This window comes from Rattus norvegicus, chromosome 2, assembly GCF_021556685.1.
Source record: "Rattus norvegicus strain SHRSP/BbbUtx chromosome 2, alternate assembly SHRSP_T2T, whole genome shotgun sequence".
NCBI lineage: Eukaryota > Metazoa > Chordata > Mammalia > Rodentia > Muridae > Rattus > Rattus norvegicus.
This window is the reverse complement of record NC_141535.1, coordinates 222,020,786-222,036,837: the sequence shown is the minus strand read 5'-3', so window position 1 is coordinate 222,036,837 and position 16,052 is coordinate 222,020,786. Positions and strand designations below refer to the sequence as shown.

The 16,052-nt window shown below is 47.8% G+C and overlaps 1 protein-coding gene and 1 pseudogene across 11 annotated transcripts in view; both read left to right on the top strand.

Annotated features, from left to right (window-relative positions):
- Positions 1 to 16,052, top strand: part of Cyp2u1 (cytochrome P450, family 2, subfamily u, polypeptide 1) — a 17,477-nt gene extending 1,425 nt beyond the window's left edge. Inside the window, 5 exon segments of one of the 10 annotated variants that reach the window (NR_172016.1) lie at positions 3,550 to 4,185; positions 9,414 to 9,575; positions 11,259 to 11,426; positions 13,602 to 13,906; positions 15,717 to 16,052. Coding sequence is in view for 2 of the 10 variants with exons in the window: in NM_001393813.2 (NP_001380742.1) it covers positions 3,550 to 4,185; positions 9,414 to 9,575; positions 11,259 to 11,426; positions 13,602 to 13,780 (1,145 nt within the window). In the remaining 8 variants the exon portion in view is untranslated. 10 annotated transcript variants of the gene reach the window in all.
- Aimp1-ps1 (aminoacyl tRNA synthetase complex-interacting multifunctional protein 1, pseudogene 1) lies at positions 1,873 to 2,970 on the top strand (annotated as a pseudogene). Its single transcript, XR_015676929.1, has one exon. The product of XR_015676929.1 is annotated as an aminoacyl tRNA synthetase complex-interacting multifunctional protein 1, pseudogene 1 (transcript).

Here is a 16,052-nt window from a genome sequence, read left to right as displayed (position 1 = left end):
GGATACTCTGGGTTTCGGGCTTCTTACTGGCTCTTGGCTTGAGATGGGTTCAAAGATGAAGGGCATATGACAGCCACTGTGCAGGATGCATCTAGCTTAAGACAGGATTCTGTAAAAGTTCACTCTGGATGCAATTTAGAACAAGGCTACACAACTTATCTGGCCACTAGTGAAGGAAGACCGGGAGATCTCTCTTGGCTTAAACCTCCAATGTTCTGTCCACTCTTCATCCGAGTGGCAGCTCAACTTTATAACCATAGGTCACAGTGAACTGGCCAGCATTCTGGGTTCAGACCCTGAGACAGGAAGACCACCTTGGCTTTCTGGCTACCAGCCTGGTGGTGAGCTCCGGAGTCAGTGAGAGGAAGTCAACAGACTAATGCCAGTGTGACAGATCAGGACACTCAAATCACATAGAGACCCTCTTCTGACCTCACATTACCCACTCTCATCCACACACCAGTTATCAATACAGAAGATTTTATTTATATCTCATGTATAGAAATTATAGGTAAATCATAGAGAATCTGGGGGCTGGAAAAATGGCTCAAGTGGTTAGGAGCATTTGCTATTCTTCCAGAGTTCGGTTCCCAGCACCATCCCCAAGGCCCAGTACAGCCATCTGTAACTCCAGTTCTAGGGGATCCAGCAGACTCTTCTGGTCTCTGCAGGCACCAGGCACACACACAGTGCACATGCACTTTCAGATAAAACATGCATAGACAAAATAAAATTAAATCTTAAAAAAAGACCAAATGTTTTCAAAGTCAGCATTTTTAATCTTTATAAGAAAATGGTGTGTTTCTGAATCCCTGGTAGGAAGGGATTTCTAAATAAGGCATGCAGCACAAGTCATGAAGGTAAAGACCTGTAGATGGGCACAGTGGCAGAACAGCAGTTGGGAGGCTGAGGCAGGAGGATTGCCACAACTTCACAGAGAGCGTTGGGTTCAAAGTAACACTCTATCTTGAGGGGGGAGGGGAGGGGAGAGAAGAGAGGGGGGGGAAGAGAGAGGAGAGAGAGGACAGGGAGAAAGGAGAGGGGGAGGGGAGAGAGGAGAGGGGGGAGAGAAGAGGAGAGGAGGGGGAAGGAGAGGGAGGAGAGGAGAGGGAGAGAGAGAGGAGAGGACAGGGAGAGAGGAGAGGGGGAGGGAGGGAGAGGAGAGGAGAGGAGAGGAGAGAGAGGAGAGAGAGAAGAGGACAGGGAGAGAGGAGAGGGGGGAGGGGAGAGAGGAGAGGGGGGAGAGAAGAGGAGAGGAGGGGGGAAGGAGAGGGAGGAGAGGAGAGGAGAGGAGAGAGGGGGAGGGAGAGGGAGGGAGGAGAGAGAGAGGAGAGGGGGAGGGGAGAGAGGAGAGGAGAGTAGAGAGGGGGAGGGAGGAGAGAGAGAGAGGAGAGGGGGGAGGTATACATGTGGACTGGAGAGACGGCTCAGGGTTAGGAACACATAATGCTCTTTCAGAGGTCCTGAGTTCAAATCTCAGCTTCCACGTCAGATGGCTCACAATCACCTCTGACTACAGCTGCAAGGAATCCAATGCCACCTTCTGGCTCCCACAGGCATCTGCATGTACATATAGAATGAGCATGCGCGCATACACACACATACACACTCTCTCTTTCTCTCTCCCTCCCTCCCTCCACAAGTAAATGTCTTTTTAATCTACACCTGGCATCTTTAAATTTAAAACTTATGCTTATCAAATAATATCATTAAAACCTAAAACCAATTCACGTGATGAGAGAGAGGAGGTTACCTATGCTTTAAACTACATAGGAAGAGACTCTCCACACAGCAGGTAAGGTAAGTTTGACTTGGAATAAGAACCCCACCAGTGACCTGTGTAAAGCCACTCTGACCCACACTGGCAGTCACAGAAGCCTGAATGAAAAATCACGTGAGACCCCTTCCCACACCCAGCTGAGGCTGCTCGAGAGCTGCGGCCCACCACTTCATGACTCTGCTGATTCTGAGGAGGCTGGAGCAGAAGGGCGCAGAGGCGGATCAGGTCATTGAGTATCTCAAGCAGCAGGTTGCTCTTCTCAAGGAGAGAGTGATTTTGCAGGCAACTCTGAGAGAAGAAAAGAAACTTCGAGTTGAAGATGCTAAACTGAAAAAAAGAAATAGAAGAACTAAAGCGAGAGCTGACTCAGGCAGAAATTCATAATGGAATAAAGCAAGTGCCTGTCCCATCGAGTTCTTCACTGGAGACTAATTGTTTCTGAAAGTGTGACTCAGTCTGCATCAGTAACAACCACCACCTCTTCTGGTACAAAAGAGCAGATGAAAGGAGGGGGAGGGGAAGAAAAGAAGGTAAAAGAGAAGACTGAAAAGAAAGGAGAGAAAACGGAGAAGCATCAGCAGTCGGCGGCAGCAAGTGCTGCCTTGAAGCCTGTCGAGTATCACGCCTGGATCTTCGATCTGGTTCTGTCCTCACTGCCAAGAAACACCCGGATGCAGATTCATTGTATGTGGGGGAAGTCGATGTGGGAGAAGCAGCCCCACGGACGGTCGTCAGCGGGCTGGTTAGTCATGTCCCCCTAGAACAGATGCAAAACCGAATGGTGGTTTTGCTTTGTAATCTGAAGTCTGCAAAAAATGTGGGGAGTGCTGTCCCAAGCAATGGTGATATGCGCCAGTTCACCAGAGAAAGTGGGGATTCTGGCCCCTCCCCGTGGGTCTGTTCCTGGAGACAGAATTACTTTTGATGCTTTCCCTGGAGAGCCTGACAAGGAGCTGAACCCTAAGAAGCAGATCTGGGAGCAGATCCAGCCTGACCTGCACACCAATGACGAATGTGTGGCCATGTACAAAGGAGCTCCCTTTGAGGTGAAGGGGAAGGGAGTTTGCAGGGCCCAAACCATGGCCAACAGCGGAATTAAATAAGTGCTCTATAACTGAAAGACACCACTGAAGCCTTAATAACAATAAGGAGGAGTGAGTTTATCACTTACACATTTAAAAAAAAGAAAGAAAGAAAATCATATGAGATACATTTCGCCCTCTAGCGGCAAAACTAAAAAATTACAAGTATCGCAGCAGTTTAAAACATGATCTACTCATGGACATCCTTTTTTTTTTGGTTCTTTTTTTTCTGAGCTGGGGACCGAACCCAGGGCCTTGCGCTTCCTAGGTAAGCGCTCTACCACTGAGCTAAATCCCCAGCCCCGGACATTCTTATTCTACTTAAGACAGTAATTTGGCAATGACTATTCATGTAAAGACAGCCATATTTTATGGCACGTTACCCTTAGTGATGTCTGTAAATTGTGGCGGAAGTCCATATTCAACCACGGGCCCATCCATATAGGTGTTTATATTAAAATGTTCTCTTTTCCCCTGTGGCTGGGATTGAACCCAGAGCTTTGTGTGTGTCAGTCATGCACCATGCTGCTGAGCTGAATGCCCCACCTTTGATTATAGAGGAACACTCAGAGTATAAAAGAACCAACAACAGAACCGGTCCAAACTTGAAAATACAGAATATACCTCACGGTAGGCCCCATCTGCTGTACCCTGGCCTCGCTCTCACACTCCTCTCTGTCTCTACAGGAATCGTGTTCGCACACTATGGTCCGATCTGGAAGCAGCAGAGAAGATTCTCCCACTCAACCCTTCGTCACTTCGGCCTGGGCAAGCTTAGCCTGGAGCCCAGGATCATCGAGGAGTTCGCGTACGTGAAAGCAGAGATGCAGAAGCACGGGGAGGCCCCCTTCAGCCCCTTCCCAGTCATCAGCAATGCCGTCTCCAACATCATCTGCTCCCTGTGCTTCGGCCAGCGCTTCGACTACACCAACAAGGAGTTTAAAAAGGTGCTGGACTTCATGTCTCGAGGGCTAGAAATCTGCTTGCACAGCCAGCTCTTCCTGATCAACCTATGTCCCTGGTTTTACTACCTTCCCTTTGGGCCGTTTAAGGAACTGAGGCAAATCGAAAGGGACATAACCTGCTTCCTTAAAAACATCATCAAAGAGCACCAAGAGTCTCTGGATGCCAACAACCCCCAGGACTTCATAGACATGTACCTTCTGCACACGCAGGAGGAGAAGGACAAGTGCAAGGGCACCAACTTCGATGAGGACTACCTGTTCTACATCATCGGGGACCTCTTCATCGCGGGCACGGACACCACAACCAACTCTTTGCTCTGGTGCCTGCTGTACATGTCACTGAACCCCGGCGTGCAAAGTAATCGGTGCATTTGTTCTTTGCTTGGGGTAAAGGCAGGTTATTTAAGCCAAGTCGAAACCTCTGTGGTCTGCTAGGCGCCCATGTATCCCTGTTGGGAAACACCATAAGCACTTGTATTTTTTTTTTTTTTTTTGGTTCTTTTTTTCGGAGCTGGGGACCGAACCCAGGGCCTTGCGCTTCCTAGGTAAGCGCTCTACCACTGAGCTAAATCCCCAGCCCCAGCACTTGTATTTTATAGGGGGTTTAAGAGGTGAGCAGTGAAGTCTCGGACTTCTAGATGGACTATAGTTGTGGCTTGCTCACCCCTGCTTTAATCACCACCACCCAGTTCCCTTGAGATCTATGAAAGTGGAGAGAGATAGAGAAGCAGCGTGTTTTAGAGCCGAGGGAGTCAAATGCTCACCTGGACCTTCATCTTGTTTTGAAAATAGAGAACACCAGCCCAAGAGAGTCAGCAAAAGTCACAGCCAGTGCCACCCCATTAACCCCAGTGCTCAGCCGGTGGCAGTCGCAGTAGATGCGGATGAATGAGGGAGCGTGGTGTATTGCTCTCTACATCAGTTCTAACTATTCACTGCAAACCTAGTCACTTAAACAGGCGGGAGTTTGCTGCAAGGATTTAGAGAGGTCTGACATGGGCTTCACTGGACTGAAGACTGCAGTGTTCACTGGCAGTGTTGCCCTCTGGAGGCCCCAGAGGAAAAGTCTTTCCTTTGTCCCGTGGTCCTCTCTCCCCCTTCAGAGCCAGCAGAGCTGTAGCCCTCTGACCCTGCTTCCGTGTTCACACCGCCTGAGGGAAGTCAGCTAGGCAAGGCTCTGATCTCCAAGCCGTGTTGCTCAGTGGTGAGCGCGTGTCCTGAGACTATGTCATTAGATGAGTTCACCGTTATGCAGGCCTCACAGGGCACACTTACTGAGGTAACCATAGTGTCACAAGGCACTATAACCTTACAGGACCACGCTCGTTTATGTGGTCAGCGATCGACTCAAGTGCCACCCTATAGCGTATAACTGCGCTTAGGTGGACATACACTCAATAGCCCATGCTATGTCCCCATGTTTAGTGTAGTCCCTTCTTCTGTGTGTGTCGGTTGGATATGATTATAAAGTTTCTCCCCAAAAGGTTCATGGGCTACAATTTGGGCCTTTGGGATACCCGACAGCAAGGTAATTCGTCATAGGACTTTTTTTTTCCTTTTTTTTTTTTTTTTTTTTATTAACTTGAGTATTTCTTATATACATTTCGAGTGTTATTCCCTTTCCCGGTTTCCGGGCAAACATCCCCCTCCCCCCTCCCCTTCCTTATGGGTGTTCCCCTCCCAACCCTCCCCCCATTGCCGCCCTCCCCACAACAGTCTAGTTCACTGGGGGTTCAGTCTTAGCAGGACCCAGGGCTTCCCCTTCCACTGGTGCTCTTACTAGGATATGCGTTGCTACCTATGAGGTCAGAGTCCAGGGTCAGTCCATGTATAGTCTTTAGGTAATGGCTTAGTCCCTGGAAGCTCTGGTTGCTTGGCATTGTTGTACATATGGGGTCTCGAGCCCCTTCAAGCTCTTCCAGTTCTTTCTCTGATTCCTTCAACGGGGGTCCTATTTTCAGTTCAGTGGTTTGCTGCTGGCATTCGCCTCTGTGTTTGCTGTATTCTGGCTGTGTCTCTCAGGAGCGATCTACATCCGGCTCCTGTCGGTCTGCACTTCTTTGCTTCATCCATCTTGTCTAATTGGGTGGCTATATATGTATGGGCCACATGTGGGGCAGGCTCTGAATGGGTGTTCCTTCAGTCTCTGTTTTAATCTTTGCCTCTCTCTTCCCTGCCAAGGGTATTCTTGTTCCCCTTTTAAAGAAGGAGTGAAGCATTCACATTTTGATCATCCGTCTTGAGTTTCATTTGTTCTAGGCATCTAGGGTAATTCAAGCATTTGGGCTAATAGCCACTTATCAATGAGTGCATACCATGTATATCTTTCTGTGATTGGGTTAGCTCACTCAGGATGATATTTTCCAGTTCCAACCATTTGCCTACGAATTTCATAAAGTCGTTGTTTTTGATAGCTGAGTAATATTCCATTGTGTAGATGTACCACATTTTCTGTATCCATTCCTCTGTTGAAGGGCATCTGGGTTCTTTCCAGCTTCTGGCTATTATAAATAAGGCTGCGATGAACATAGTGGAGCACGTGTCTTTTTTATATGTTGGGGCATCTTTTGGGTATATGCCCAAGAGAGGTATAGCTGGGTCCTTAGGTAGTGCAATATCGAATTTTCTGAGGAACCTCCAGACTGATTTCCAGAGTGGTTGTACAAGTCTGCCACCCCACCAACAATGGAGTAGTGTTCCTCTTTCTCCACATCCTCTCCAGCATCTGCTGTCACCTGAGTTTTTGATCTTAGCCATTCTCACTGGTGTGAGGTGAAATCTCAGGGTTGTTTTGATTTGCATTTCCTTTATGACTAAAGATGTTGAACATTTCTTTAGGTGTTTCTCAGCCATTCGGCATTCCTCAGCTGTGAATTCTTTGTTTAGCTCTGAACCCCATTTTTTAATAGGGTTATTTGTCTCCCTGCGGTCTAACTTCTTGAGTTCTTTGTATATTTTGGATATAAGGCCTCTATCTGTCGTAGGATTGGTAAAGATCTTTTCCCAATCTGTTGGTTGCCGTTTTGTCCTAACCACAGTGTCCTTTGCCTTACAGAAGCTTTGCAGTTTTATGAGATCCCATTTGTCGATTCTTGATCTTAGAGCATAAGCCATTGGTGTTTTGTTCAGGAAATTTTTTCCAGTGCCCATGTGTTCCAGATGCTTCCCTAGTTTTTCTTCTATTAGTTTTGAGTGTGTCTGGTTTGATGTGGAGGTTCTTGATCCACCTGGACTTAAGCTTTGTACAGGGTGATAAGCACGGATCGATCTGCATTCTTCTACATGTTGACCTCCAGTTGAACCAGCACCATTTGCTGAAAATGCTATCTTTTTTCCATTGGATGGTTTTGGCTCCTTTGTCAAAAATCAAGTGAGCATAGGTGTGTGGGTTCATCTCTGGGTCTTCAATTCTATTCCATTGGTCTATCTGTCTGTCTCTGTACCAATACCATGCAGTTTTTATCACTATTGCTCTGTAATACTGCTTGAGTTCAGGGATAGTGATTCCCCCTGAAGTCCTTTTATTGTTGAGGATAGTTTTAGCTATCCTGGGTTTTTTGTTATTCCAGATGAATTTGCAAATTGTTCTGTCTAACTCTTTGAAGAATTGGATTGGTATTTTGATGGGGATTGCATTGAATCTGTAGATCGCTTTTGGTAAAATGGCCATTTTTACTATATTAATCCTGCCAATCCATGAGCATGGGAGATCTTTCCATCTTCTGAGGTCTTCTTCAATTTCTTTCTTCAGTGTCTTGAAGTTCTTATTGTACAAATCTTTTACTTGCTTGGTCCCGAGGCTCAAGTTCGCTCTCGGGGTGCTGCTCTCGAGCTCTCTGCGGCGGCAGCAACCAGGAAGATCTGCGCCGCCGTTTCCGGGAGCTTCAGTGTACCAGGGTTCCAGATGGCGTTTGGTGTTTTCCTCTGGCATCCGAGATGTGTGTGCAGAGTGCAGTCTCTTCTGGTTTCCCAGGCGTGTCTGCCTCTCTGAAGGTTTAGCTCTCCCTCCCACAAGATTTGGGTGCAGAGAACTGTTTATCCGGTCTGTTCCTTCAGGTTCCGGCGGTGTCTCAGACGCAGCCGTCCTGCCTTATACAGTTTCCTCTTGGGCCAGGGATGTGGGCAGGGGTGGGCAGTGTTGGTGGTCTCTTCCGCTCTGCAGCCTCAGGAGTGCCCACCTGACCAGGCGGTGGGGTCTCTCTCCCATGGGGTCTGGGAGCAGAGAGCTGCTGTGGGCCGGGATCCGCGGGTGTGGGACTCCCGGTAAACACAGGAAGTGCCCGGTCCTAGAGGAATTCTGCCTCTGTGTGTCCCGAGTTCACCAGGCAGGTCTCTTGCAGCAGAAAAGTTGGTCTTACCTGTGGTCCCAAGGCTCAAGTTTGCTCGCGGGTTGCTGCCCACGAGCTCTCTGTGGCGGCAGCAACCAGGAAGATCTGCACCGCCGTTTCCGTCATAGGACTTTTTAAAGCTAACTCTTGAGACCAGGATTCTTAAGGAGTTGGAGTAGGTGGAGGAGGAAGTATAGAAGCCTGCAGGCTTCCACTCCTTTCCCTTTCCACACCGTCTGTCCCATCCTCAAACAGGTCAATGTAGTTCTCCAGGAACCTTCTTAGAGCTAGTAGAAAGGGCCTTGGCCCCCGTGTCCTTCTGGATTCCTGTTTGCCATGTGACCTCTCTCTCACATGCTCTCATCATGCTTTCTGCCATACTCTGATGTAACCCAAGAGGGGAACCCAAAAGGGTGAGCTAAGTTCTTCTTTATAAAGCACCCAGCTTCGTCTAAAAACAGACAAAGACACGATGGGAGGTATCCTGTTTACAAGGTACCGGAGGGTGGAGCTGGGAACTTCTTGAAGGGTCCATTGTTCTTTTCTTACCACAGACCTTACTGCGGCTCTGTTTTAACCAGCTACCACTAAGCAACAGGCTATCCCCAAATGAGCTGCTTAAAAGAGCAGCTTTATTATTTTATAAAGCATTTGAGTATCAAGAATCTGGGTCGATGAGGAGTACATGTCAATGAACCCAGTGTTAACCAGTTTTTCAATGCCACAATAATGTGTGATTGATAATTAACTGATAAAAAAGGTATTGGGGCTCATGGTTTCAGTCCATGGCCAGTGGCTTTGTTGTAGTGGGGCCGGTGGTAAGACAGTGTATTGTGGCAGATGAAAAAGGGAAAGAAGGGGGAAGTTCCAGGGTAGAGCCATTCTCTTCAGCCTCCCACAAGGGCCCCCTCATGTCACCACTGTAGGGGACAAACCTGCAACCACAGGCTTTTGAGGGTCCTGCTTAACTATAGCAACCCCAAAGGTATGGCTTGTTGGGTATTATTCTGGACTTTCACAGGGTGTTACAGCGTAGAGAGTCACACGAGAGTTTAATTCTGTGTGTCCTGGAATCCAGAGTGCTGTTTCTTTTGCCCAATCTCTTCTGCTGTCCATCAAAGCCCCAGTGGCTTGTTCTCTCTGCCAATCGACCTCAGACCACCATGCCAACTGATGCCTTGGTGGGTAAAGTTTGCATAATAGTGCTGACTCAACTCTCCCAGCCTGATCTTTGGTTTCTTCTTTCCTTTCTGCATAGAAAAGGTTCATGAAGAAATTGAAAGGGTCATTGGCCGTGACCGTGCACCTTCCCTCACAGACAAGGCCCAGATGCCATACACAGAAGCCACCATCATGGAGGTACAGCGGTTATCCATGGTGGTACCACTTGCCATTCCTCACATGACCTCGGAGAAAACAGGCAAGTCCAGAGCCTGCCTTCTTTGCAGACCCCTGAGGGAATCCTCTGAGTGCAGGGACGCATGTGGCTACATGAGAAAGGTCCAGGACTGTTTGTACCCTGTCATTGGTTCAAGGACTGTAGTCCTTACCAGCCGCCCTCTGGCCTCCAGTCCTTCAAGATGCTATCCCGCAGAAGAAACTCAAGTTGGCAGTGGCCTGTCTAGTCTTCATGTGGATGTTGGAAGAGTCAGACTAAATGTGGACTCGAGTATGTTTGCTAGAGATGAGTCCCCTTTGATTCCTAAAATTCTGCAAGCAGAATGTAATTATTTAAAAACTGGAATGCTCCAGCCTCACCCTAGCCTAGGGTCACCAACTTTAACCTGTCAGCTGCTGAGAACTGTGTCAGCATGTGGTGAGCCCAGAGTGTCTCTAAAGCGCCCCTTTAAAAGGCTGGGTGCTTCACAGCTGTAACCCTCGCAGGTGGGAAAGTGAAGCAGGAGAACTTTGGGGGTAACTGTTTCAGAGAGAGAAAGAGGTAGAGGTTGGTGGGAAGGGTAGCGTTTAAGGCTTATAGAGATGGCTTAGAATACAAATCAGCTCCACCGTGAGGAGCCCAGCACCTGGGGATATTGGTTAGCTTGTCAGCTGATGATTGTGGGAGCAGAGTTCCCTGCAGGCCTTTTCTCTTGATTTGCTGTCCCCTTCACACTGTTTGGACAGAAACACCTGTAGGTGACTCCCTTCTGTGCTGGGCATCGACTTGACACACACTAAAGTCATCTGAGAGGAGGGAACCTGAATTAGGGAAACGCCTCTGAGAGATCAGGCTGTGGGCAAGCCTGCAGGGCAGTGGTTCTCAGGCCTCCCAACGCTGGGACCTTTTACTACAGTTCCTCGTATTGTGGTGACGCCAGCCGTAACATTATCTTAGTTGCCACTTCAGAACCATAATTTTTGTACTACTATACATAATGATAAATAATGACAACTCGTGATTTCTCTGATGGTCTTAGGTGACCCCTGTGAAAGGGTCATTTGCTCCCAAAGGGGTCTCGACCCACAGGTTGAGAAACACTGCCACAGAACATTTTCTTAACCAGTGATTGACACAGAAGGACCCAGCCCATTGTGGGTGGTGCCATCCCTGGGCTGGTGGTTCTGGGTTCTATAAGAGAGCAGGCTGAGCAAGCCAGGGGAAGCAAGCCAGTAAACAGCACTCCTCCATGGCCTCCGCATCAGCCCCTGCCTCTCTTGAGTTCCTGTTCTGACTTCCTTCCGTGATGAGGTGTAAGCCAAATCAACCTGTCCCTCCTCGGGTTGGCCATGCTGTGTCATCACAGCTGTAGCAGTGCTCGCTAATATGCATTCTGTGTCAATTGTAGGAATGTGTGAATCTCGGGGAACGGTAACTTAGAGCTCATTCCCGGTCTAGTGCTCCCTTGTAAGTTTTAATGGCCTGACCTGGCTCACTGATTTGGCACCTACTCCCGTTCCTGCTGTCTCAGGTCGGGTCTGGGCTGGTGCAGAGAAAACGTGATACTTGACAGACTCTTATCCCTCCCCTCAGGAACCTCAGGGTTGAGTCTCTGCCAGCTTCTGTGTTCAGTAGGAAAATGTTCCCTCCCTGGACAAGGTCATGTTTGAAGGGAACTATCAGCGAAAGTGTGGTGCTGACTCTGTTCTTGTCTGTTGTCCACAGTCCTCCAAGGGTACAGTATTCCTAAAGGCACAGTGGTCCTACCCAATTTGTGGTCCATACACAGAGACCCAGTCATTTGGGAGAAGCCAGACGACTTCTGTCCTCATCGATTTCTGGATGACCAGGGACAACTTTTGAAAAGAGAAACGTTTATCCCTTTTGGGATAGGTCAGTTAAACCTTGGTTTAAAATTTTCTTTTAACTATCATTAGTGCGTGTCTGTGTGTCTGTGTGTCTTTGTGTGTTTGTTTGGGTATATCAGTGTGTGTGCACATGCATGTTTGAGATGTGTTTGTGTGAGTGTAGGTATAGGGGACCTGAGGACAACTTGGAGGAATCCGTTCTTGCCTACTGAGTTACCTTGCTGACCCAAGCTTTTTTTTTCTTCAAATAAATAAAAAATGAAAACAAAAGCAGTTATAGACAGAGGTGACTTGGTGATACAGTGTTCTGTTTGCCTTGTGTGTGTGAGCCCTAGGTTCCACCCCAGCACAGAAAAAAGAAAGAGGGAGGGAGGGAGGGAGATCTTTAGGACTGGAAATCTTGACTTCCCGGTTGCTTAGGCTCTGGGGGCCTGAGAAGCAGGGAGGTTAAGGAGCTACTGGAGTTAACGGCAACTTTTTAAAAATTACCGTCAATGGTTAATTAACTGCTGCGAGAAACTCTGAACTCTTCTAACTCTTAAGAGACCAGCAAGTAAGAAAAGGAAAGAGAAAAATCACGCATGCACACACTAACACTGGAAAAGGAAAAGCAGGCTCTAAGGATCGAGTTCCAACAATTTCACATATACACGAACACACACACACATACATACACACACATGTACATACATACACACACATGTACATACATTCACACATACATACACATAAATACCTACATATGACATACATATCACAGACATAGACATATATACATATTTACAATTGATAGAGCAAATCTCTAAAGAGCTGGCTCTAACAAGGTTAAGTTTTGCTTTTAGCTTTTAATAGCATTTCAGACAGTTTCTCTATATAAGAAAAAGTTACCTCACAGATACAACGTTACACATCCTGTTAGAGCAGGATGTTGTTGATAATATTCAAAACAGTTTTATATATTTATGGCCTTGCTCTGTCGCTGGGCACCCCTGTGGCCTCATCCTCGGACCTGACCCAGAATGAATGTTTTTCCTGGATCACAGATCTGCCCCAAGCCTGTTTCTCTTCCTACTGCAGTTTAGTTGCTTGAGGTGCATGAAAGCTCATTGTACGCCTTTCCCTGATATTCTAAGAGAATGGGTCACATTCCTTTCTTGATTCTAACTTTAATGTATCTTTGTAGCAAAACAAATGAAACCATTTCCTTAGACTTCCTAGCAATTATTCTAACTTCCTATTTGAATCAAGTCAGAAATTCTATAAAAATCACTAATTCATCTAAATAGCATTAATGCCAGAAAGTTCATCTTAATACTGATTCTGCAAGAAATCTGCCCAACAGAGTGGGTTAAAACCCCAGGAAGCAACAGGCTATGTCAGATACATGAGGAATGCAGTAATGGCTGGCCTGAAAACGCATAGCAGCAGGAAGCAACCCTGGGACAAGGTCCCCGGGGTCCGTGTCTCTTCACAGCTCACTCTTTGAAGCTGTGCAAAATGGTGCACCATCTCCAGGAAGTCTACTTGCTTGCCACAGCCCTTCCTGCGTGGGTCCCATCAAATTACAGTTTATTTACTTACTTGGTTTTGTGTGTGTGTGTATGTGTGTGTGTGTGTGTGTGTGTGTGTGTGTGTGTGTGTGTGTGTGTGTTAGGGAAACAGATACCACAGCATCCATGTTATGTTAGAACAGTTGGCTCTCTCCTCGCACCATGTGTGTCTCAGGGCTTGAACTCAGGTTATAAGGTCTGAGCAAGAGCCTTTACCATGCTACAGGCCTAAGAACAGCTCACAATCTGCTGGACTGGGGAGTGAGGGCTCTCTCTCTCTCTCTCTCTCTCTCTCTCTCTCTCTCTCTCTCTCTCTCTGATCTTTAAGTTCCTAGATTAAGGCACATGAGGCTCTTTCTGTGGAAACAGAAGGTTCCAGAAACTTTGATCTCTCTTTCTTCCCTTTAGTCCTCCAGGTGAGGTAAGTAGGAAGACAAGGGCAGGTGGCTGCCACCCCAGATCCATGCCTTCCTACTTCCTGTCTAGTTCTGTGACTAGGAGCTCAATGGTGAACCAGCTGTGTGGACAGATAAACGGAAGCAGACTGGTTTATGTGGCGATTTTACTTTACAGCTCTCCACAGACTCGGTAGAGCTTGGTACAGAAGACCAGGATGTGTCATAACTGTTCCTTCTCTGATCTCACTTTAGGGAAGCGGGTGTGTATGGGAGAGCAGCTGGCCAAGATGGAGCTATTCCTGATGTTTGTGAGCCTGATGCAGAGTTTCACCTTTGCTTTACCTGAGGGCTCCGAGAAGCCCATCATGACCGGCAGATTTGGTCTAACATTGGCCCCACATCCCTTTAATGTAACCGTCTCAAAGAGATGAAGAAACCGCGAGGAGTAAGGAGGGAGCCGGCTCCACGTACCCGTCCCACACAGTCTTCCTGTTGCTCTTGAACATGGGCCGAGCAGTTCCGCAGCCGGGAGAGGCTCCAGACGAGAGACCCAGAGGGTAAGGGTGCCACACGTGGAGGCCTCCTCCGCAGGGTCCTCGAGTGGCTGGTGGTGTCCACTGTCCACGGGGAAGCGTGGACACTCAATTTAGTTGTATGGGTCCTATCGGGAAGCAGAGCTTCTCACCTCTCAGCCTTCGTCATCACGTGGTAAAATGAGTTAATGAAATTTCTCTCAACTCTGAGGAGAACCAAATGCTTCGTGACGTCTGTGCTGTGGGTGGATGCTGGGCAGTTCGGTAGCTCTGCCTTCAGACCTCCCAAGGCCCCTGACAACAATGAAGTATCATCATGGACACTTGGTCAGAGAGGGATGCAGGTCTAGGTTATATCGAGGAGACATTTTTCTTTGTGCGTTTTTTGATTTTTTTTTTTTTTTTTTTTTTTTTTTTTTTTGTGCCTAGATTCAATGTCAGTTTCTTTGGGCTTGTGTCTTACGAGTATCATTTTTGTTTAGGGATGGGTCCTTTTTATAGAGCTAAGATGGATGTCCCCTTGCCCTGTATGTTGAGGAAAAAGAAAAGCATCCTCTTGAGCTTATTGTCCACATGTGTCTACTGTCTTTAGCCACATGAGCGGTGAGCCAGGCTGCACAGCACAGGTCTGCCCTGCTCAGGTGAGTGCAGAGCCCCTAATCAGGGCCTGGATGCTGGGCTGGGACTGTAATAGAATTGTGGACCTGGCCCAGAAGGGACTTCTCATTCAAGTGATTCAGAACCTCCTCTCCTGCCGTGCCATCAGCCATTGTGTGACTGACTTACTCTGCAAGACAAGAAGCCATTTCGTGATAAGAGGGCCCTCTAGTGGCTCCTCCAAGGACCACTGGGAATGGGAGAATGCACTTCTCATAATGGTGGAGGACTGCACAGCCAACAGTGTGCTTCTCAGTGTGCCTGTGTCCGGCCCCTCCCTCGGGTCTCCCTGCTCTGAAGGAGCCGTGGTAATGCTGAGACTTTCTTAGAAGAGCCTGCCCCGGATTCGTTTGTGTGCCTGAAATCCTCACACTGAGGAGCTGAGATTTCCAATGCCAAGGTCCATAATTAGAAAGTGCCACCGTCACTGGGTCTCTAAGCTACTTGGCCTTGTGACTGGAAAGCACTTTCTGATCCCCTTCCCAGTATTGCCCCACATGGCCTCCGTTACCTGTGCCCCTCTTTGTCCCAGTTGATTCCTTGGGGCAGGCTCCACGCTGCCTCCTCACCATGCCTGATTCTTGGTGGATGCCCAGGTAACTTAGGAGTGAGTTGGGGAAAGCGATTAAGGGGAAAAGCCTGCCCAGGCTTTATTACAGTCTGTTCAAGATAGCTTCAAAACACAGCATTATGTGTCCTACTTGACTAAGCAAACCAGTGTTCAAAAATGCACTCGACTTTTGTTTATCATTTAAAGTAATCATTTTAGGCAAATTTAAGATGGTGCCTTGGCTGCCAAAACAATACAGAATGAAAGCTTCCGGCAGCTGCCTGCTGTCTGCACACAGGCGCTTGCTGGGCTAGCCAGACAGACTCTTAAATGCTTACTGCAGGAAAATAGCAGCTGCCGAATAAAAATCTAATATGAGGACAAGGGGAAATGGACATTGTATAACCAAGTACTGATTAACTTTGAGTCTGTATTCTTTATGTCATCCACATTGGTGTTTTCTTTTTCATAAATTACTTTACAACAGATGTTGTACAGGCTAATCTTTAGGTTCCCTGAGCGCTGGTGTCTAGGCCGAGATGCTGAAGTAGGGTAGCTGAGGTGCATGAATGGTGACACTGCTCGCTGAGCAGGTGGTCTGTCCTGATCTGGCCTTCACGTTTGCAGGCCCCCCTACTCTCTGACTCGCACATGGATCTCTGGACCTACTAACCAAAGATTTCACATCATACTTGAAGAAGCCTCTGCCTTCTCTGAGACGACATCAGAATCCCACGATTATCCGGCAGTGTAACACCGTGCCTCAAGCTGGTGAAAACCCCTTTCCACACGCTGCCACAGAGGGACTGCACGTCTTCCCAGCCGACTGCTATTTGAAGACTTTGCACTTCCTGTCCCATCTGAAATGTGAAATTAACTGTGGTCAGTTTTCTAATAACGAGGTCTGGACTTCGTCTGTACTGGAGCTCTTGGTGCTCCTATTAAACCTCTTATTTTACTGAA